The 23,803-nt window shown below is 46.9% G+C and overlaps 1 protein-coding gene across 4 annotated transcripts in view; it reads left to right on the top strand.

The window, feature by feature from the left end:
- Positions 1 to 23,803, top strand: part of Abca3 (ATP binding cassette subfamily A member 3) — a 62,361-nt gene that overhangs the window by 25,617 nt on the left and 12,941 nt on the right. For all 4 annotated transcript variants that reach the window (XM_052759107.1, XM_052759108.1, XM_052759109.1 and 1 more), the window contains 11 exons: positions 126 to 299; positions 4,420 to 4,601; positions 6,565 to 6,708; positions 6,950 to 7,079; positions 7,909 to 8,063; positions 8,325 to 8,480; positions 8,664 to 8,874; positions 9,931 to 10,081; positions 16,661 to 16,759; positions 21,894 to 22,080; positions 23,088 to 23,391. In XM_052759107.1, the coding sequence (XP_052615067.1) occupies positions 126 to 299; positions 4,420 to 4,601; positions 6,565 to 6,708; positions 6,950 to 7,079; positions 7,909 to 8,063; positions 8,325 to 8,480; positions 8,664 to 8,874; positions 9,931 to 10,081; positions 16,661 to 16,759; positions 21,894 to 22,080; positions 23,088 to 23,391 (1,893 nt within the window). The remainder of the gene's footprint in view (positions 1 to 125; positions 300 to 4,419; positions 4,602 to 6,564; positions 6,709 to 6,949; positions 7,080 to 7,908; positions 8,064 to 8,324; positions 8,481 to 8,663; positions 8,875 to 9,930; positions 10,082 to 16,660; positions 16,760 to 21,893; positions 22,081 to 23,087; positions 23,392 to 23,803) is intronic.

Below are 23,803 nucleotides of genomic sequence, written 5' to 3'. Positions count from 1 at the left end.
TAAGGTCAGAAGAAGCTGTAGTCCCCCAGTGCTGGGGTTTGGGGGGGGCGGGGTTCTTCCTGACCATTGTCACTCGTGCAAGTCTCCTGGCAAGCTTATAGCAACCATGTTCCTTCTCCCCACAGCCAACATAGCAGCCGCGGTGGGTGGCTTCCTGTACTACTTCACCTTCAGCCCCTACTATTTCGTGGCTCCTCGGTACAACTGGATGACACTGAGCCAAAAGCTCGTATCTTGTCTCCTATCTAACGTTGCCATGGCAATGGGAGCCCAGCTCATAGGAAAATTTGAAGCCAAAGGTGAGTCTTATTCTCAGTAAGTCCTCAAATCATGACTTGCTGATTCACGCAGCTTGGGGAGCATCTTGCCAAAAGTGTTTCCAGCAGTGAGACTCACCTCAGGTGGAAAGCAAGCTGATTGGAACACCTGAACTAAACTTCCTCGGCAGACAAGCACTGCGTGTGTAAGGAGAGCTGGCTTGACCCTAGCCTGATGGGGAAGTAGCTCAGACAAGGCCACTAGGAGCCAAACACAGCTAAGGGCTAAAACACCCAGAGGTGTTGGTCACCCCGTCTGCTCTGTCCAATGACCAGATTTTACCGATTGGCTTGAGTTTCTTCCTACTTCTGTTTTAGAGTTTTCTAAATGTATTTTTATTTTCAACTCGTGTGTGTGTGTGTGTGTGTGTGTGTGTGTGTGTGTGTGTGTGTGTACACGAGCATGCTCAGGGTGTGTGCACATGTGAGTGAAGGTGCCACAGAGGCAAGAGAAAGGTATCAGATCCCCTAGAGCTAGAGTTACAAGTGACTGTGAATCACCTGATGTCGGTGCTGAGAATCCAGTCCTCTGGGAGAGCAGCAAACGCTCTTAACCTGTCTCGACATCCCCTTTAAAAAACTTTTTTCTTAGCTGGGCGGTGGTGGCGCACGCCTTTAATCCCAGCACTTGGGAGACAGAGCCAGGCGGATCTCTGAGTTCGAGGCCAGCCTGGGCTACCAAGTGAGTCCCAGGAAAGGCGCAAAGCTACACAGAGAATCCCTGTCTCGAAAAACCAAAAAAAAAAAACTTTTTTCTTGCGAACATGTGTATGCACACAAGAGCATACATATGCCACAGAGCATGTGGGTGGTCAGCAGACAACTGCCGGGAGTCATTCTTCCCTTTCTCTGTGTGCGTTCCTTCTAGTCAGATGTCTTGTCTGTTTGTATTGCTATCACAAAAGTACCTGAGACTAGGAAATTGGGGAAGAAAAGGATTTTATTTCTCACAGTGCTGGAAGCTGGGAAGTCTTAAGATGTGATACCTGGTAAGAGCCCAGTGGCTGCTTCCAAGATACCATCATGAATGTTGTTCCTCACAGAGCAAGAGACTGGAAGAGAAACACTATTCTTGTAGGACCTTTTTTATGGCGGCTTTGGTGCTTTTGTTTTTTGTTTTGTTTTGTTTTGGGGGTGTTTTTGTTTTTGTTTTTCAAGATAGGGTTTCTCTGTATAGTCCTGGCTGTCCTGGAACTCACTCTTTAGACCAGTCTGGCCTTGAACTCATAGAAAGAAATCTGCCTGCCTCTGCCTCCTGAGTGCTGGGATTAAAGGCATGTGCCACCACAGCTCAGCAGCCTTGGCCCAGGTATGAGGGCTATCTCCCACACTGCTAAACTGGGAACAAATGAATTCAAGGCCATGCATTCAAACTGTACCACAGAGGAGGAATCCTAGCACTAAGACAGTCAAAGCAGGATTGTTGGGAGGACACATAGTGAGTCCACACCTGGGCTATAGTGAAACTCTGTCTTATAAAACATAACAAAAACAAGCACACAAGCTTCAACAAGACAGCTAACACTTATGAAGGCCTGGGTTTGTTGCCTAGCACTGCACAAAAGCAGACATTGTGGTGCAATTATGTCTTGTAATCCCAGCACCAAGGAGGTGGGGGCAGGCAGATCAAGAGGTCAAGATAGGAGGTTTATGTGTTTATAGCATTAGTAACCTCTTGATAGAGCGTAGACTTTGTAAACTAGCAGAAACTTCCAAGGCCTCTTTTTAAAGGCCTTTTCCAGGGTAGAAGAGATGGCTCATTATTTAAGAGTACTTGCTAATCTTTCAGAGGACCTGAGTCAGTTCCCAACACCCACATCAGGCAGCTCATAACTACAGGGAGATCTGATGCCTCTGGCCTCCTCGGGCACCTGAACTCACATGCACACACCCACATGCAGACACACATATCTACTTACATGTAATTTAAAAATAATAACAAATAAATCTTTTTAAAAACTAAAAGGCCATTTCCAAAGAGGAATCTCAATATATGACACCTCTTTTATTTCAAAGTTGCATAGTGACTTTTAAAATTAATTAATTTATTTTACATCTTGGCTGCAGTTTCCCCTCCCTCCTCTCCTCCCAGTCCCTCTCCTCCACCTCCCCTCTGCCACCCCATTCACTCCTCCTCCATTTCTATTCAGGAATGGCAGGCCTCCCATGGATATCAACAAAACATGGCATATCAAGTTGCAGTAAGACTAAGCACCTCCCTTGTATTAAGGCTGAGCAAGGCAACCCAGTATGAGGAAAAAGGTCCCAAAAACCAGTAAAAGGGTTGGAGACAGCCCCCTGCTCCCACTATTAGGAGTCCCACAAGAAGACCAAGTTACACAACTGTAGCATACATACAGGTGACTTTCCTTAAAATAGACAAGTCTCTAGCTGTTTGAGGGTAAGTATTCACCAAGGCTGTAGAGCAGACATTTCATCCAGGGTCTCCTGCCAACAGAAGACTGTTAGACACTTAGATCAGGCTGTGAGTGCCTTTGTGGCTCATCATTGATGACTTTTGTAGAACTTCATACTAGTTTTGAGTTCTCTCAGTTTTATTGATTCACACTGACATAACATCAAATCTCATGTGTGTGTGCATTTGTGTACATATGTATATACATATGCATATATGTATGTGTATGTATACTGTAACCAATGAAATGCAAGCCCATCTAGTCAGTTTATGAGCTTTTAAAAAATTTAAAGATAGCCAGGCAATGCATGCCTTTAATCCCAGCATTCCAGAGGCAAAGGTGAATCTCTGAGTTCAAGGCCAGCCTGATCTACAGAGGGAGTTCCAGGACAGCCAGGGCTACACAGAGAAACCCTGTCTCGAAAGATCTAAAAAAATAAAATAAATTAAATTTAAAAAATTAAAGATGTGTTGTTGGTTGTTTTTGCTCTTTTGAGGGGGACACCAGCCAGCTCCCAAATAAATCACATGGAGTCTTTTTCTTACTTATGAACGCCTGGCCTTAGCTTGGCTTGTTGGTAGCCAGCTTTTCTTAACTTTAAATTATCTCCTCTACCTTTTGCCTCTGAGCTATTTCCTTTTCTTACTTCTGTATATCTTACATTCACACTTACTTCATGGGGGGCTGGGGCATTTGGGGGACTGGGGGCTGGGGGCTGGCCCCTAGCGTCCTCCTCTCCATCTCTCTTGTTCCTTCTTCTTTTTCTTCCAGATTTTTCCTTCTATTTATTCTCTCTGCCTGCCAGACCTTCCTATCCTTTCTCCTGCCTTGCTTTTGGCCATTCAGCTGATTATTAGACCATCAGGTATTTTAGACAGGCACAATAACACAGCTTCACAGAGTTAAACAAATGCAACATAAAAGAATGCAACACATCTTTGCATCATTAACCAATGTTCCACAGCATAAACAAACGTAACACATCTTAAAATAATATTCTACAACAAAGATGTACTTAGAGAGAGAATGTGTGTGTGTGTGTGTGTGTATGTGTGTTGCCTGCATTTGTTTCTATGTACTACATGCATGCACTACCTGCAAAGGCCAGAAGGAGTCGGATTCCCTGGAACTAGAGTTACAGAGGGTTGTTAGTCACCAAGATGGTGCTAGGCATCAAACCCAGGTCCTCTGGAAGAAGTGCCATTGCTTAACCACTCAGCTCTAGTTCATGAGCTTTTGGTAGTACTGCAATTTACTATTTTTTTTAACTTACTGTTGTCTTCAAGACTTGAAGAAAGTTGGCTAGGGGCGGGATGTAGTTCAACTGGTAGTGTTTACCTGGGGCTCAATCCCTAACTCAGCAAAAGTTGAGTGTGCCGGTACATGCTTGTAGTACCAGTACGTGGGAGGTGGTGCCAAAAGGATTAGAAGATCAAGATCATTCTAAGCAACATGGAGTTTGAGGTCAGCCCAGAATACATGCCACCCTGTTCCAGAAAAAAAGTCTTGAAAGTTGTAGCTTTGTTACAAAGCCCAGAAAGAAAGCAGTCATGCTGACGTCAGGGTGACAGCCCAGGGCAAATACACATACAAGTATGAATGCACGTGCCATGTAGGGCTTCAGGGCCTCGCCCCTCTTACCCAGCCCAGACAGTTTTGGATTATTTTCCTGATACATCCTTCAGGCACTGGCATCCAGTGGCGTGACCTCCTGAACCCTGTCAACGTGGATGATGACTTCTGCTTTGGACAAGTGCTGGGGATGCTGCTGCTGGACTCGGTACTCTACGGCCTGGTGACCTGGTATGTGGAGGCTGTCTTCCCAGGCCAGTTTGGCGTGCCCCGGCCCTGGTACTTCTTCCTTATGGTGAGTGCTGATGTCCCTGTTCTTCAAGCAGGCCACTACTTTGGGGGACAGAGGTGTCCCCAACACTCACATGGGACCACTTTAAGTCCCAGTGAATGACACCTGTGTTAGGCATGACTTCGGAAACTGACCTGTGCATGTGTGTCCTGAGGATAAAGACCTGCCTTATTCTCAGGGTCTGAGAGGAAGGGACACAGAGACTGATACACAGAGCCTCTGCTGTCCCCAAACTCATTTCTTTGTTCATGAAAAATCTCTTAATTTTTAAAAATAATGCCGAGGTTTAAGCCCAGGGCCTTGCATATACTAGACAAGCACTCTAACACTGAGCTATATCCCCCAGCATAAAAACAAAGAGCTTACTGGATTTTCTTCCTACAGAGCAATGAAGCCTTTTCTTATGGGAGTAGGAACCACACTTGAAATAGATAGCACTTCCCAGTGCCAGAAGGAAACTCTGTTGACAGCTGGTTGTGCCTTTGTAATACTTTCCTCATTGACAGACACCTAACAAAAGTGTCTTAGGGAAAGACCGTTTAAGTCTGGCTCACAGTTCAGGAGGGACACACTCTGTTAGGGCAGGGAAGACATAGCAACAGGAATGTACTGTCACAGAGCATCTCTATTCAGAGATATCCCGAGTGCTGGTGCTCAGCTCATTTTCTCCTTCTTCTTCAGTCCCGAAATGAATGATACAACCTTTATTGAATGTGAGTCTTCCCACCCCAGTACCCAACCTAGAAACTCGCTCACAGACACACCCAGAGGTTTGTCTCCTCTATGATTCTAGATGCTGTCAGGTTGACAATACTGATCTTCATAGCCTTTTCACACTTGTCCTGTGCACGTCCTACCTGGCCCTTTTATCAGTTTGCTTGGTAAAAGTGGATTATACTATAAACCAGACCTGAAACTTTTTTTATTCTAATAGTGTTTCTGTTATTTTAAGTACATATGCCTGTGCGTCTGTTTATAGTTTTTTAGACTTTTATCTAGCCATATTTATAAATGTATTATTTAGAAATGTATTTCTACTTAAATATATAGCTTTTTTATGAGTGAATTTCACTTATAATGACAACATTGCGTCCCCTAGTCAGGTTTCTCCATCATACACTAGCAATTTCCACTTGGTAATTGGTCCAGTACTTTTTTTATTTTTTATTTATTTATTTATTTATTTTTTTTGGTTTTTTCAAGACAGGGTTTCTCTGTGTAGCTTTGCGCCTTTTCCTGGAACTCACTTGGCAGCCCAGGCTGGCTTTTTTTATTTTTTTGATTCAGCAAGTTTTTGTCAAGTGTCAGATGTTGTATTTCATTAAATGCAAAGTGACACCTATTGTTAGAGAAGACAGACATTACTCTTGTCTATATCTATGGAGGGAAAATGCCACCATTAAACTATGGCCTTTTGTTATGTGAAATCCATTCCGACTTCACAGTCGTTTTAATTGTGAGATGTGTGCAATAATACAAGTGCAGTGTGCCCGTCAGCATTGAGGACAGAAGTAACAGGCTTCAGCAGGCAGCTCACTCTCTAGTCCCCCACCCCCACCCATTTACAGGGCCTGTCACTGTGGTGAACAGAAAGGGCAGAGATACAACCCCTTTCCTTTCCTCTCAGGCTCTGATAGTGCTCTGGACGGGGCGTTTGTGATGTCACTTCATAACATTGACAAATTCCCTCTTCTCTCTGTTAAATCTGAATTTCACAACAGTCCACTCTTGTGCCCATTTACCAGATTAGGAAGGCAAGAAATAGAGCTTTCCTAGGTATAATCAAATCAGGAAACATGCTGGAACTCAGTCTAAGACGGTGCTGTCTCCTCAGTCATATACCCTGTGGTTAAGGCTCAGGTCATGTTGTTATACATGTTTAGTGTGTCAGTGGTAGTGACTTTGTTGATCACAAATAAAATGAGCTGACACTGATGACCCTGGTATCTGTGTGCCTCCATCCCAGCCCTCCTACTGGTGTGGGAACACGAGAACTGTCGTAGGGAAGAAGGAAGACGACAGTGACCCTGAAAAAGCTCTCAGAACCGAGTACTTTGAAGCTGAGCCAGAGGACCTGGTAGCTGGGATCAAAATCAAGCATCTGTCCAAGGTGAGTCCTGGGTGCGCCTCTCATTAGTGTACGTTCTTCTCAGTACGTGCTTCCCGGAATGCACAGTAACAAAGGTCACGTAGGGACTAACAGAGGGATGTAGCCTCTGCCCCACAGTTCTGTTCTGGGTTGATTCATGGTGCCTGGTTTAGTGTCCTGAGATGCTAGGGTCATGTTCCAAAGGGAAAGGAAGGCCCTGAGGGCCACAGGAAGTCAAGGCGACCCTCTGCCTTATCTACAGGTGTTCCAAGTGGGCAATAAGGACAAGGTGGGCATCAGAGACCTGAACCTGAACCTGTATGAAGGACAGATAACAGTACTCCTGGGCCACAATGGTGCTGGGAAGACCACGACTATGTCCATGCTGACAGGTGAGAGGTAGCTCCATGTCCGTCTGTGACTGACAGGCCCTTCCTTCCCCTCTGGCTGCTTTACATCTGCCATGGATTTATTTTTTCGTGTGTCTTTCAGTCCTTCCCTGTGAGAAGTGAGACGTTTATACCCAGTAGAGTTCTTGCCCCACGGCTCAGGGGAACATATGAGGAGCCTTTGACTGGTTCCCACCCTTTCAGCCTCTGTCTATGAATACCTAAACCTGGTGGGATCAGTAAGGACAACTAAGGCTAATTAATTCTCCAGCCATAGAGGAACAGATCCACCCCAACCCCACTGCGGAGAGCTGTTCTGGGCTAGGGATGTGAATCAGTGGTGGAGTGATTGTCTGGCATTCATTGAGCGCTGTGTTCAGTCCCAGCACCCGTGGGAGAGAGGAAGGGATAAAAGGAGGAGCGGAGGGGCTCTTCATCTCTGCTGTGCTTCACCCACTTGAAACTGTTCCTCGTCTTCCTGAAACACTAAGGTGCTTGTCAGTAGCACACACCTTGACATTGAGAGCATGGCTTCTGATAGTAGTGGATTCAGTATTGACACACACTTTTGTGAAAGAGACCCAGAGCCAGCAAGAATGAGTTTTTTGTTTATGACAAAGTGGTGTGCCCTGTAACAGAGCTGAGACCCCTCCTTCTGTCTCCTCCTGCTCTGCTGGACAGAACCTGACATGGAAAAGTACGAGGGTCCAGGTGTGCTCTCATGGATAGGAGCCCCATAAGGACAATGGGTTAAGTGAGTCAGGGTCATTGTACCTTCCACAAGTGAACAAGATTTTTGTGATGAATTTGGGGGTCTTTGATTTGGCTGCAGGTCTCTTTCCCCCTACAAGTGGACATGCATATATTCATGGGTATGAAATTTCCCAAGACATGGTTCAAATCCGGAAGAGTTTGGGCCTGTGTCCCCAGCATGATGTCCTGTTTGACAACCTGACAGTTGCAGAACATCTTTACTTCTATGCACAGGTGAGTTTGGGTGACAGGGACATATGGGTGGTGGCTGTTCCCTTGCTAATATACCAAGGATTCTGCAGCCATCCCAGCATTCCATTAGCCTCACAGCAGTCTGTTCTGAGGCGCTATTTCATAAAAGCAAGGGGAGTTACGGAAGGACAAGCCGAGTCCAGCAGTGCCAGGGAAGACATCTCTTGGGCCGGGGGACTTGCGGGAAGGTTCAGCTCCCATCAGCACCACCCGCCTCATATCTCCTCATCCTCTGCCTTTCAGTTGAAAGGCCTGTCTCTCCAGAAGTGTCCTGAAGAAGTCAAGCAGATGCTGCACATCCTTAGTCTGGAGGACAAGCGGGACTTGCGGTCCAAATTCCTGAGTGGGGGGATGAAGCGCAAACTCTCCATTGGCATCGCCCTCATAGCTGGTTCCAAGGTATAGGGCAGGGGGTCTGGCCTCTTGATGCAGCCAAGTCAGGCTCCTCCACAAGGACAAACCCAGGGGTGGTGAGGACATCTTACAAACCCCAAATAAGCTGCAGACGGCCACACAGCACAGCCATCCTGAGCCTGGCACATGGCTCTGCCATTGTCACAAGGCTTCACCTCTGCCCTCCAGGTACTGATGTTAGATGAGCCCACCTCAGGCATGGATGCAGTGTCCAGGAGGGCCGTTTGGGACCTTCTCCAGCAGCAGAAAAATGACCGTACTATTCTACTGACCACCCATTTCATGGATGAAGCTGACCTACTGGGAGACCGCATCGCCATCCTGGCCAAGGGGGAGCTACAGTGTTGTGGGTCATCACTGTTCCTCAAGCAGAAATATGGTGAGAAGTGTGGAGGAGGAGTCTCCAAGTCAGCCTCCATCTCATGAGAGGGCCACTCCCCTCTATAAAGGGTCCAGACGGTAGCTGGGCAAGGCCATCTTTAAACTTTCTCTTCTCTTGTCCACGCAGAGGTGGGAATAGTAAAGCAGAGTATCTTGAGTGGCAGGGCTACCCAGATCAGGAATGTATGGGAGTGGGCACGAGTCCCGTGAGTGGTCCCCAGTGCTTTTCTACATGTTGCTCTCCTAAGAGCACTATTCATTGCACAACCCAGTCCAGCCAATGGAGTCGTAAGCCAGGATTCAGGCACCTTGCTGTGTGGAATGCCTGGCTTTCTATTGTCACCTCCTGATCTAACATCATATACCTGTCTCCTCCCCTCATACCAGAGTGCTCCTCCCCACAAAATGCCCCAAGGTTCTCACCTTACCTTCCTGTGCCGAGCACATACCCCTAGAGATTCCCCATTATAGCCAGAGCAGGCTAGAGAGGGGCCCTGTCATCCTAAGTGGCCATGTACCTAGTGAAGATCCTGAGGTTCCTTTACCAAGAAAGAGTGTCTTCTGTCCACCTCTACTAGGGCTTCCAGAGTTTTGCTTGTTACTTCTTGCCTGTCTGCCCAGTTAGCCAAGCCATTGATTGTCCTGGGTCCAACATCCTTGTCTCTGAAGGGAACAAGAAAGGGCCATTTCCTGCAAAGCATTATTGGACAGGAAGCCAGACAGAGCTCAGTGTGTACAGTATAGCCCCACGTTTCCTGCCGTGTCTCTCCCTTGCAGTCATGATCAGCATGAATCCTACTGTACAGACACACTCACATGCTTAGGTGATTGATTGATGGTGGGTTATCCTCAGGAAGGCTCTGGCTCCCAGTAGATAGGTTGTGGGAGGTGACACTCTGCACTGCATGGAAGAGCCTGAGATGCACCTGTTCTGGACCAGTTGTACCCAGTGTACAGATGCTTTCCCATGATCCTGCCTGATTTGAGCCACAGAGGCGTGGCATGGCAGAAGTGGGGCCACCAAAGGGCCTAACGCTTGGTCCATATGTTCCAGGAGCTGGCTACCATATGACCCTGGTGAAAGAACCACACTGCAATCCTGAAGGTATCTCTCAGCTAGTACACCATCATGTCCCCAATGCCATGCTGGAGAGCCATGCTGGGGCTGAGCTGTCCTTCATTCTTCCCAAGGAGAGCACACACAGGTACGTGTCCTAGAGAGTGCACAGATACAAACTGAGGACAGCCCCGTGGCTGTGAGGGCTCTATGCCCTCTGTTACGACTGCTTGGGCATCTCTCATCCTTTGGGCCGGGGGTGGAGGTTCTGAAGCATCCACTAATCTGGTATTTCTTACTTGTTACTACTTATTACTGCAGAGAGAGAGAGAGAATGCTTTTGCCTGAGTAGGACAGACACACACCAGTCAGGTTAAAATGTGTTCACTTCTTGTCTGCATCCATACCCACACAGGACTCTTCTAACACCAGCTTGCACATATAAGAGTATCGCCAGGCATGGTGGTGCATGCCTGTAACCCCAGTACTTGGGAGTTAGAGGCAAGAGGTTCATTTCACGATTAACCTCAACTACATAGTGAGTTCAGAGCCAGCCTAGGCTACATGAGACCCTGTGTCAACCTCCCTCCAAAAATAAGTAAATAAACATATGTAGCAGGAACACACACAATCATTTGTGGAGCTGCCATGCATTTGCAGACAGATTGTGAGTGTTTCTAACTTCTCAGAACTAGAGACATAGTCAACCCAGTCACTCCCATCACTGAGCTACCTACACTGGAAGGCACAAGAAACGCAGCTCTTGATTATATTTGGAAACCGTAGTGTGTGTGTGTGTGTGTCTGTCTGTCTGTATGTATGTATGTGTGTATGTATATATGTATGTATGTATGTCTATATGTGTGTATGTCTGTGACTGTGTGTGGGTATGTGCATTTGAGTGCAGGCGGAGGCCAACAATGTATGCATGTATGTATGTATGTATGTATGTATGTGTGTATACCTGTATCTGTGTGTGGGTATGTGCATTTGAGTGCAGGCGGGGGCCAACAATGTATGTATGTATGTATGTATGTGTGTGTGTATACCTGTGTCTGTGTGTGGGTATGTGCATTTGAGTGCAGGCGGGGGCCAACAATGTATGTATGTATGTGTGTATATCTGTGTCTGTGTGTGGGTATGTGCATTTGAGTGCAGGCGGGGGCCAACAATGTATGTATGTATGTATGTATGTATGTATGTGTGTATATCTGTGTCTGTGTGTGGGTATGTGCATTTGAGTGCAGGTGGGGACCAACAATGTATGTATGTATGTATGTATGTGTGTATACCTGTGTCTGTGTGTGGATATGTGCATTTGAGTGCAGGCGGGGGCCAACAATGTATGTATGTATGTGTGTATATCTGTGTCTGTGTGTGGGTATGTGCATTTGAGTGCAGGCGGGGGCCAACAATGTATGTATGTATGTATGTATGTATGTGTGTATATCTGTGTCTGTGTGTGGGTATGTGCATTTGAGTGCAGGCGGGGACCAACAATGTATGTATGTATGTATGTATGTGTGTATACCTGTGTCTGTGTGTGGATATGTGCATTTGAGTGCAGGCGGGGGCCAACAATGTATGTATGTATGTGTGTATACCTGTGTCTGTGTGTGGGTATGTGCATTTGAGTGCAGGCAGGGGCCAACAATGTATGTATGTATGTGTGTATGTGTGTATATCTGTGTCTGTGTGTGGGTATGTGCATTTGAGTGCAGGCGGGGGTCAACAGTGTCAGATTACCCTAGAGATGGAGTTGCAGGGACCCTGACATGGGTGCTGGGAACTGAAGTTTGGTCCCCTGCAAGAGCACTACACACTCTCAGCTGCTGAGCCGTCTGTCCTGCCTGAAGTTTATATCAAAGTATAGGCCGCTGAGGGGATGGAAAGATGGAGCACTAGCTGCCCTTCCATATCACTTTGGCACTTGTTACCAAACCTCATGACCTGAGTTTGATCCCCAAGACCTACATGGAAGAGAACCATCTCCCACAGTTGTTCTCTGTCACACATAATCACAGACATGCACATACATCAACAGATAAATAAACAGTTACAGTACATTTAGTCATGTGTCTTAGGGTTATCATTGCTGTGATGAAACACCATGACCAAACAAGCAAGTTGGGTAGGAAAGGGTTTATTTGGTTTACATTTCCACATTGTTGTCCATCACTGAAGGAAGTCAGGACAGGAACTCAAACAAGGCAAGAATCTGGAGGCAGGAACTGATGCAGAGGCTATGTAGGAGTGCGGCTTCCTGATTTGCTCAGCCAACATTCTTATTGAACCCAGGACTACTAGCCCAGGGGTAGCTCCACCAATAATGGACTTGGCCCTCTCATATCAAACACTAATTGAGAAAATGCCTCACAGGCTTGCCTGCAGCCTGATCTTAGGGAGGCATTCTCTCAACAGAGGCTCCCTCCTCTCAGATGACTATAGTTTGTGTCAAGATGACATAAACAATTGACCCCTTGCCAACTTGACACACAGACACATCACGGTTTAGCCACAACCTTTTCCTTTCTTGTTTATCCCCAAGATCATGCATTAATATAGACATAACAGTTGTTAGGTTTCAAACCTGGAACAAATGGCTGAGGTGCCTATTTAACAAAGCGGACACTGGCTGCCAGGCTCTCCCTGCATCCCTCAGTCCCTACCTGTTACATGATCCTCCTGGCTGTCATACCCAGCCCCCACCCTGAACTCTCCAACCCAGGGGGATTGGCTGCTCTTCCCTATATAATCCTGCCATTTTGATTACACACTCTCTTTGTACCTTTGGTCCTCTCCTGGATGCTACACCTGGTCGTCCTTCCCCCCTCCTCACATGGCCCAACTCAGTCTGGTCATGTCCACTCTGGACTCTCCCAGATGTCCCTGCCTCTAGCTATGCTCTCCCACATTTCTACAGTAAATTTCTTCCTCTACCATATCTAGGAATAGTCATGTTCTTTTCCTTTTATTTCTTTTTTTTTTTTCATTCATTTGGTGCCAAAACCTGAGACCAGTCGGTCATGTTTCTTTCCTTTCTCTCTCTTTTTTTTTTCATTCAACAATATAAAACATTTAAAAACTTAAAAAGTCTCACAGGTGGGGGCTGGAGAGATGGCTCAGAGGTTAAGAGCACTGGCTGTTCTTCCAGAGGACCTGAGTTCAATTCCCAGCACCCGCATGGTGGCTCACAACCATCTGTAGTGAGATCTGGTGCCCTCTTCTGGCCTGCAGGCATACATGCAGACAGAACACTGTATACATAATAAATAAATAAATCTTTTTAAAAAAAGTCCCACAGGCTTCAAATTCTAATGCTTTAAAAATTCAGTCTCGGGCTGAAGAGATGGCTCAGAGGTTAAGAGCACTGGCTTTTCTTCCAAAGGTCCTGAGTTCAATTCCCAGCAACCACATGGTGGCTCACAACCATCTGTAATGAGATCTGGTGCCCTCTTCTGGCCTGCAGGACATACATGCAGGCAGAACACTGTATACATAATAAATAAATTTAAAAAAAATTCAGTCTCAGCTGGCAGTGGTGACATATATCTTTAATCCCAGCACTCAGGAGGCAGAGGCAGGTGGATCTCTGAGTTCAAGGCCAGCCTGGTCTACAGAGTGAGTTCCAGGCAGCCAGGGCTATGCAGAGAAACCCTGTCTCAAAAAAAAAAAAGGTAAGCAAAAAATCCAAGTCTCTATAAAATTCCAAAACCTCTTGTAAAATAAAAATAAGTTTAATACTTTCTTTAAGAAGGAAGAACCAGGGTACAGTCACAGTCAGATCCAAGTCCCAACTGTGTAAGTAAGGCAATGTGCAAAGTCTGGGATTCACTCCTCAAAAGGACTTGGGCCACTTCTCTGACTCCACCCTCTGCAACACACAGAGATTGTCTCCCGTGTCAGGCTGCCTCCACACCATAGCTACCGCTGTCTTTGGTGGTTGCCCATGGTACTGGCATCTCCAAAATGCTGGGGTCTCTGCTGCAACTGGGCTGCACTTTTACCATCAGCTTCTCCTGGGCTCTTCAAGAATTCCAGCCCTGCCACACAGTGCCAAGCCTCAGCTGCTCTCCATGACCCCTTATGCCTTCAGTACTGGTACCACCTGGGAAAGTCTTACACATGACCAAGTTTGGCTGTCAGCCTGAGGTACAACTGTGGCCACCTCTGGAACACAGCTTCTGTGTGCTGACTCTGAGGAAACACTTCCCAGAAGATTTCCCCTCAATGACGATCATCACTTCTTAATCATAGCTAATTTTTCAGCTCCAGCTGACCAGCATCCATTGTCCCAACAAAGCAAAGTGTTCATGTTAGTGGTTCTAGTATCTTGTTAATCACAGCTGATTCTTCATCCCCAGTGACCAGAACCACAGATTAATTCAAAAAATACAGTGGCCTCAATAGAGTCTTTAAGTGACTCAAACTTCCCTCTGGAACTTCACAAACCAAACCTCCTTCATCTACATTTCTCCCAACACTTATCTTCCAGCTCCCACAGAACAGCTTACTAAGATTTGAACATTTAATGGCTTTTCCAACCCAAAGTTCCAAAGACCTTCAACAATCCTCTGAAAAGCACATGGTCAGGTCACTTTCATCAATACCCCACAATCAATCCTTGTACCAATGTCTGTCTCACTTAGGATTACTATTACTATGATGAAACACCATGGCCAAAAGCAAGTTGGGAAGGAAAGGGTTTATTGGCTTACACCTCCATATCACTGTTCATCACTGAAGGAAGTCAGGACAGGAACTCTTAACAGGGGAGGAACCTGGAGGTAGGAGCTGATGCAGAGGCCATGGAGAGGTGCTACTTACTGGTTTGCTCCTCATGGCTTGCTCAGCCTGCTTTCTTATAGAACCCAGGGCCACCAGCCAGGCACAATGACTGGGCCCTCTCTCATCAATCACTAATTAAGAAAATATCCTATAGGCTTGCCTGCAGCCTGATCTTATGGAGGCTTCTTCTTAATTGAGGTTCCTCTCAGATGTCTATAGCTTGTGTCAAGTTGACATAAAATTAGCCAGGACATCAAGTATAATTATGTAAGGTTTTGAAGAGGCTTTCTAAAGTTCATTTTTGTAACAGGGGCTCAAACCCCAGAGCCTCATGTATGCTAGACAACTGCTCTACCACTGAGCTATAACCCACAGCCCATGTAATGTGGGTTTGTTTTTATTTTTATTTTGTGTGCAGGTAATTTGCCTGTATGTGTATCTAAGCATTACATGTCTTCAGTGCCCACAAAGGCCAGAAGAGGGTGCTGGGAACTAAACACAGGTCCTCTGCGAGAGCAATAATTGCTCTTCTGAGTCATCTCTCCAGCCCAGTAATGCAGTTTTATAGTAACATGATATTCCATGATTCAAGTGTACCCTAGTTTAAAATCTCTACTATTCTGCACTCATTTTACATTTTTCCAAAAACTGTGTTAATAAATATCCTTTTAGGAAACTCCTTGTCTCTAATATCAGTGACTGTCTCTGGATAGATCCCCAATAGCAAAGCAGACATTACCAGATCTCCTTCTGGAAAAAGGAGCTTGCTTCACTTCTCCATCATCAGGATAAGAGAGCATGCACCGTTTTTTTAGTGTGTGTGTGTGGTGGGGGGGTGTTGAGACAGGGTCTTACTATGTAGCTCTGGCTGTCCTGGAACTCACTCTGTAGATCAGGCTGGCCTTGAACTCAGAGATCTGCCAGCCTCTGCCTCCCGAGTGCTGGGATTAAAGGGGTACACCACCACACCCAGCTGAGAGCATGTACCTTTTTCATGGTCGCTTGCTTTGAGTAAGTTTTTTTTTATTTGTTTGTTTGTTTTTTCAGTATTTATTGAATGGGGAGAGTGCACAAATACTTGATTATCACCTTTCTCCATTCTGCCAGCCAGGATGGGAATGGTTTCACATCTATTGGCTTTAGGAGTGTTACCTCTGGGTAGTATCTGTAGGTCTGTTATGGGTCACTTTGAGATGTTCATGTCTAGCTGGATTTGAGCCCCAGAACCATTATATCAACCATTTTGTTGCAACTTTTTATATGGTTACATGGGTTATGTGTGTGTTTGATTTTTGTGGGGTTTTTTTCCCCCTAAGATTCTATGTTTGTGCATCACATCTGTTCTGTTGTGACTCTTCCAAGTTTATTCTCAAAGTGTTCCCCTGCCCTACAACCAAGTAATAGCCATCAGAAGGGTCCCGTTTGTTTGTTTTTCAGGTTCTTTTGTGGTTCCTTTGTGGTCTCAGGGCCCAAGTCCAAGTGCTCAGAGGAAAAAATGAGTAGGATGACATAATAAATCTCTATCCCCTCCTCTAAATTTTCCCATGAACCTTAAACTTCTCTAAGAAAAATAAGAACTTGGGCTGGGAAGTGTAGAACACTTGCATAGCACAGGCAAGGCCTCAGGTTTGACCACCAAATGTTTTTAATTCTTTGTTGGTTTTTCGAGACAGGGTTTCTCTGTGTAGCCCTGGCTGTCCTGGAACTTGCTCTGTAGACCAAGCTGGCTTCGCACTCACAGAGATCCTCCTGCCTCTGCCTCCCAAGTGCTGGAATTAAAGGCCTGCGCCGCCACCACCCGGCTAATTCTTTTTAAAGAAGGAAAAATGTTGTTACAGGACATAATTCCATCCTGTCTTTTCCTCATTGTCTACGGGGGCAATTATTTAGAAATAAACTATTTAGAAAGTGTCTGTCAAAACCTTGTCACTTTTTTCAGGTTTGAAAGTCTGTTTGCTAAACTGGAAAAGAAGCAGAAGGAATTGGGCATTGCCAGCTTCGGAGCCTCTGTCACCACCATGGAGGAAGTCTTCCTTCGGTCAGTAGGTGTGGGCTTCCCTCTGTCCCAGACCTTCCTGGGGATGGCTTTGTTAAAGGGTTATGCCCCGGGGCATTGGTGATGGTGGAGATCAAGCAGGACAGGGCAGTGGCTCCGAGCCAGAGCTCAGATGTGAGTTCACAGACACCTGCATACTCATGAAACCCCAGCCTCTGTGGGGGAATGTGCCTGAGCAACCCAAGATCCTTCCTGAGACAACTACCTCACCCACAGGTCAGCACCATAGTGAGTCTTTCTCTGCTCCACCAGCCAGCTCCCAAATAAATGACATGGAAACTTCTTATTAAGTATGAAATCTCGGTGTATAGCTTAGGCTTGTTTCTCACTAGCTCTTATAACTTAAATTAACCCATTTCTATCAATTTACTTTCTGCCTCGTGGCTTTATTACCTTTACTCTGTACTGCCCATGCTGCTTTCCTGCTTCCTCTGTGCCTGGCTGGTGACTGCCTTCTTCCCAGCATACTCTCTGCTCCAAAAATCCTGCCTAGCTATTGGCTGTTCAGCTTTTTATTAAACCAATCAGAGTGACACATCTTCACAGTGTACTAAAAGATTATTCCACAACACAGCACGAAGTTAGTAAGTTCTCTCAGGCATGGGTCACCCCACAGGGTTTGTGCTTCTACACTGGAAGGGTGAAGGTTAGCTCTCAGATCCTTAGAGCGCCAGACCATTGCTATATTTCTTGGGAGTTTCTTGAATGCTTATTTGACTGATGTAGTGCTAATAGCTGGACATAAAATATATATTTATGAAATAATTTTCCTTCTTGAGGAAAGCATGTGCTATGTGCTCAAAGGCATTTACCTCAGGGGCTGTGGGGACCAACAGGGACGGCCAGCATTACTGCAGGGAGACCAATGGGTACAGCCGGCACAGAAAGAGTCTGTGCACCTTGAAGCAGACCAGCCAGGGGAGGGAGGAAGGGAAAATCAGAGTGGCTTTTGTGCATCTTAGTTGAATAAAAAAGCTGCATGCCAACCTGCTGTCAGCTGTACCTGAGGACTCAATTCTAGATTGCTCTCAGAAGCTGTGAGCCTCTGCACCTCTGTGTGTCCTGGAATTCAGGGCCTGTCTAGCCCCTGGTCCACTTGGTTGCCCCATCTACATTCAGACACGGCCCCACCCAGCCTCTGACCTTGTCATTTTACCCCAGCTCCAGGCCAGTGGTTTATGTAAGTAACTCATCTCAGGAGTCTCTGCCAGCCTGCCAAGGATCCTGTCAGCAGTAAGGACAGGCGGCATGGTGGACACTCAGATGGCGGGTAGCCGATTTTTAATCCAAAGAAAATATTGGTGAGCTGGTGACACTTGGTGTCTGTGACTTGAATCTGTGATTTGACTCTGAAAAATAAATGGGTCTGGGACCCGGGATGGCTCAGCACAAGTCTGTCAGCCTGAGCTTGGCCCCTAAGGCCCACATAATGATGGAAGAGGAGAAACAACTCCCCAGAGTTGTGCTCTGACTTTCACACATGCATGGCATGTGCCACACATAAACACACACACACACACACACACATTTTCAGAAAGTATCAGGGACTATGGGGGTCCAGCCCCTCGATAGTCCCCTCCCAGGGTCCGGGAAGAATCTACAACCAGCTGATAATTAATCTTTGATGAGAAGAAATGAATCTATGTACACGAAACTCCTTAGTCCATATACTTTATTATTCTGTGTCAGTTACAAGCTTATATTCTGCTCTCATATTTAGTCCTTTCTTGCCTGATTTCTCTCTACACTTGTCTGCGGTCCCCTCTAGGTTCTATCTTAATTCCCTCATCTAGTTATGCCCCTTCTAGGTTCTCATCCATCTTGTTCCTTCCCATATCATCTTTTCTCCCATCTCCTTCTCTCTCCTCATCTCGTTCTTCCTCATCTTGTTCCTCCCCATCTGGCTCTTCCTCATCTTCCATCTCATTCCTCTAGTACTTACTCTCTTCTAGCCCTTCAATCTAGTTCTTCCCCATCTGTTTGTTCCTTTCAAGTTCTTACCTGTCTAGTTCTTCCATTTTCTTTTCTCTTCTCCGTCTCTCCGTGCCCTGGAAGTCCTGGTATATAAAGCCAGGCTTCCAGGGTCAAATGGAGGGGTGATAAGAATCACATTGAGAGGCAATAACCGTTAATTATCATTTGCAACCCCAAAGGGAAGTGACCAATGGGGAAATGAATTAACTAAAGGCTGAATTCAGGTAATATCTAAGAAGAGGGCTCTTATGTGCTCAACTATAATCTTAAACGTGATTGGTAGAAAATGTTAAGAATCTATAAGTTGCTAGGTCAATGGGAGAAAATAAAACTGTCTTCTTTTTTCCTGTGGCTCCTATCTGTCCAAGCTATCTGCCGTTTTTCTGCAGGGTGGGGGAAAGTGTGCTCAGTCGCTAGGCAACCTGTGTACAGCTGGATGCCTCTGGTGATAGTTAAAGGGAGATCTGGAACTGGAGGTAAGGTTTGGGAAAGGAGGAAGTAAGGCTTAATTGGCACATCCGCCAGGCCTTCTCAAACAGGTAGCCTGGATGGTTAAGTCTGTTCTTAGAGAGTACAGAGGTATCTCTGATAAAGTACTCTCCTCCATCTGGGGATGGACCTGGCCGGATGCTGCTAATGATGATAATTACAGGGAGGCTTGAACTGGGGTTCTGGCTGAGCATAGCTGTCAGTGCAGGAGGTTATCTAAATATTCCTAGAAGTGGTTAGGTAAGGAGTTAGCGGTCTATAAAGTTAGTAAGGCTTTAAGAAAGATGGGTCCGAGCTGAATTGTGTAAAGCTATTACTTAACATCCACCTGACCTAGGTGGTGTCTCCTTGTGGAATTTACCTTAAATCAGGAGACTTGCATGTGGACTGTTATTGCTGCTAGTCCTTGAAAGTGGCCAAGGGAGATATCTGATTCCAGAGAAAGCCTTTCCTGAGGCTGTTCTCCAAATACCTGGAATGTGTATGTCCAGAGAGTGATCAGTCCACACTGTTAGCCCTTCTTGGGGAAAAGTCAATTGGGAAAACTATGAAGGCACACATGACTTTCATAACAGAATACAGCTGATATATAACAAGCCAAGTAACACCAAAAACTCCTTGGGATTTGGCTTCCTCTGGAGGAATTCCCTGATTCCTCCAGGTAGTGACTTTGCCATAACCAGCTGAGTTCTTATGATATATTCCTGCGGCCCGCAGCAAGAAAGGTCAGGCATTGTGGTGCACACATTTATTCCTAGCACTGAGGAAACAGAGTTCAAGGCCAGCCTTGTCTACCAGGCCAGCTAGGGCTACATAGTAACATCTTGTATCAAAATGAAAAAAAGATAAATGGGCTTGGGAAAATCTGAGAAGGAGGGGCCTGGGAAGGAGCCAGCAGAGCAAGGCCTGAAGCAAGCTTCAGAGAGCTGGGGCAGGTGGACAGTCTTCCAGCCAGGCCGAGAGGAGCTTGTTTGGGCCGGATCAGAAAGCCCCATGGCTGCTCTGTGGCTCCGGCTGTGTTTCCTGATCAAGGACTGCTTGGAGGGTGGGTTGCATTGGGTCTTGCAGGGCTGAGAATCCTATCCAGGCACCGGCACATGCTAGGCTACTGCTGTGCATTAAACTACACCCCCAGCACCGTGTTTGTTTTTAAATAGCGGCTTTACTAAACTATGATTTATATAACGTTCAAAAGTCACCTTTTGGATGTGTCCATTCAGTGGTTTTGGTGTACTCACAGTGTTTCAGTCTTCACCATACTGAATTTAAGGTATTGTAGTCATTCTCTGCACCACCCCTCCAAAACCCCACACACTAGCAGTCACAGTCCTTCCTTCTCACCTCCAATTGCAGCCGTATACCTGCTTCTGTCACTAAAGCTTTCCTGTCGTGAACATTTAACAGACATTTAATCGTACAACATGTGGTGTTTTGTCTCATCTTCAACTCAGCACGAGGCCTTTGAGGTCCACCCAGGCTGTAGTGTGGGTCTGAACAACATTCCTTCCTTGCCATGGCTGAACAGCATTGCCTCGTTTGGAGAGACCTCGTTTGGTTTATTCATTTCAGTGGAAGGACATGTATGCTGCTTCTCTCCCTACTTTTTCTTTTTCACTTTTGTGGATCATGTTTCTGTGAACAGTTTATATACACGTTTCTGTGTGGTTACATGCATTACTCCTCTTGGATAAATACCCAGGAGTGGATCATACAGGAACTCTTGTCATCCATTAGTGACACATACCTGTCATTCAGAGGTCTCTGTCAGAAGCACACCAACAGAAAAGAATGTCGTTGGCTTCCTTGCTTGCTTGCTTGTTCATTTGTTCACATTCACTCACTTTTTTACTCATTCATTTCTCCTATCATCTCTCTACTCAGTGACTAGCTAGGGACACCATGGGCACAGCCAAGCAAATGCCAGCAGAGAAAGAACCGGAGAGGGCACTGCCTCTGAGAACTTCCCAGGTGTGCAGGGAGACTGACTAAAGTTCCTATTCCTGACCAGAGCCTGAAGAGGATGGTGCCTGTGAAAATATTAACTCCAGCAATTGTGGCCGCCTGGAGCAGGTGCAGCCATAGCCATCCTGAGCCCAGGCACCTGCTGCAGGACTTGCCAGCCCCACCGCCTTCCCCCCTCTGCTGTGTCTATCCCTGCCCTGCCCTCCTGAAGCATGGTTGTCGCCTCCCAGGCTTGGCTTTGGCAGGCAGTACCCCTGACCTTTGTCTTCCTGGGACCCAGCACAGGTTGTGTGATGAGCCTTCTTCACACATGGTGAAGCCCTGGTGCTGTACATCTCTTTCCTCCTTGAACACCCTGGTTATAAATGCTGGCTTTGGGCAGTTCCCTTTGGGAATAGAGCCTTGTGCACTGGAGCCCCAACTGGTTGTCTCTTTCCTGTGGGCATTACATCTGGCTACACAGAGATAATGTTCTGGAGCTATGTATTGATGAGTGAGTGTGTGAGTGCGTGAGTGAATGAGTGAGTGAATGAGTGAGTGAGTGAATGAGTGAGTGAGTGCACAAGCTGACGGCATTTTCTGCTTCAGAGCCTCTTTAAAAGTCCTCTTTCCGTGTCTGTTGTTTGGTGGAACAATAACTTCCCTCACCTACCACGAGCTGAGTATGACCGGTGACTGTATTCTGGTGCAGGGTTGGTAAGCTGGTGGACACCAGCATGGACATTCAAGCCATCCAGCTTCCTGCTCTGCAGTACCAGCATGAGAGGCGGGCCAGTGACTGGGCTTTGGATAGTAACTTGTGTGGGGTGATGGACCCAACGAATGGCATTGGAGCCCTCATAGAGGAAGAAGAAGCTATACTCAAGCTCAACACAGGGGTGAGCACCTCAAGCTGGGGCCACACAAGGCTGGCATGGGAAGGTTATCGTCCTCTGAAGCCCTCATCTTGGGGGGGCAGGGGGCAGGGGGCAGGGGGCAGGGGGCAGGGGGGCAGTCCACACAGCAGGAACCTCAGTAGAAAACTGAGGGCAGATCACAGCTTGTGCTGCATGGGTCAGGGGGAGAGAACATCCAAATGGCTTTCTTATTTGATTATCTTTTGAGAAAAGAGCTCACTCTGTTGTGCAGGCTTACCTAGAACTCAGTATGTAGGCCAGGCTGGCCTCAAACTTGTGGTGATCATCCTGGCTCTGCTTTCAAGTGCTGGGATTGCAGGTGTGCTCTGCCACACCCTCCTGAAAGGTCCTGATGTTCTAACTTGGGCACGTACAGAAAACTGTATGTTTGCTTCTAACAATGAAATTGCCCTGTGGGGGGCTGCCCATGCCAAGCTCTGTGCTAGCCTGCCTTGGTAGCCACCTAAGGAGGTAAGAGGGCAGCAGGGAGGACCCGGCTCCCATTTTGTAGCCAGAATACCAAGGTCTACCCCAAATTCAAAATGCCAACATGTGCACAGCCTGGGCCTGGGAGCCTGGTCCCTAGGTCCTGAGACGCTGCACTGAGTAGTCAAGAAGGAGAGAGATAGCGCAGAGCAGTCTGGGAGTCTGCTATGCATGAACTAGGCCAGAGCCCTCTCTATGGAGACACCTCCAGTGAAGGGCACAAGAGAGGCAGGGGGCCCAGCCAGACACTCAATACTCTGATAAAAGTATCTGCCAAGCTTTCTGTGGCTGTAGTGAGACCTCATGAACCCATGTAGGGACCTGCAGGCACATTGCTATCCCAGTTCTTGAACTCTACCTGTGGCCTCACATCACCACACATTGTTCTTGGTATGGCTGCCTGAATGTCAGCCAGAGTCCCCCAGAGGGTGTTCCTTGGGTCAGTGTTTGATCTGCTGCCGGCCCCCGTGGACAGCCTCACCTCTGCCTCACCTCTGCCGCAGCTCGCCCTCCACTGCCAGCAGTTCTGGGCCATGTTCCTGAAGAAGGCTGCATACAGCTGGCGGGAATGGAAGATGGTAGCGGCTCAGGTCCTGGTCCCCCTGACCTGCATCACCCTTGCTCTCCTGGCTATCAACTACACCTCAGAGATCCTTGATGACCCTCTCCTGAAGCTAAGCCTGGACGAGTATGGTAGAACAGTGGTGCCCTTCTCAGTCTCAGGCACCTCTCAGCTGCATCGTCAGTTGTCCGAGCATCTAACAGCCATGCTGCAGGCTGAGGGGCAGGAGCATCGTGAAGTGCTGGGTAAGAGGGGCTGGGGCCTGGGGCTCAGTGGCGCTGACGGTGGCAATGCTGTCTCTAGGGTGGCTCGTCCTTTACTGTCCTTTGCCTTCGTAACACATTAGCAGCATCCCTGGTGTGGCCCACCTCATATCATGACAATCAAATTTGCCTTCAGACATCACCAGATGTCCCTTAGGCTAAAGCTCATGATGCTAAGTCAGGGGAAATATTCTTGGGATACCAGAGGCGTAGGCACATCACATGGTTAGGGCTTGGACACACCCATTCTTCGGGACCTTTTATGAACAAAATACAGGGGCTGGAGAGATGGTGCAGCGGTTAAGAGCACTGGCTGCTCTTCTAGAGGACCTGGGTTCAATTCCCAGCACCCACATGGCAGTTCACACCTGTCTGTAACTCCAGTTCCAGGGGA

This window comes from Peromyscus californicus, unplaced genomic scaffold, assembly GCF_007827085.1.
Source record: "Peromyscus californicus insignis strain IS unplaced genomic scaffold, ASM782708v3 Scaffold_3__1_contigs__length_106647218, whole genome shotgun sequence".
Lineage (NCBI taxonomy): Eukaryota > Metazoa > Chordata > Mammalia > Rodentia > Cricetidae > Peromyscus > Peromyscus californicus.
The sequence above is the reverse complement of the archived record's forward strand: the minus strand, read 5'-3'. Positions and strand labels throughout refer to the sequence as shown.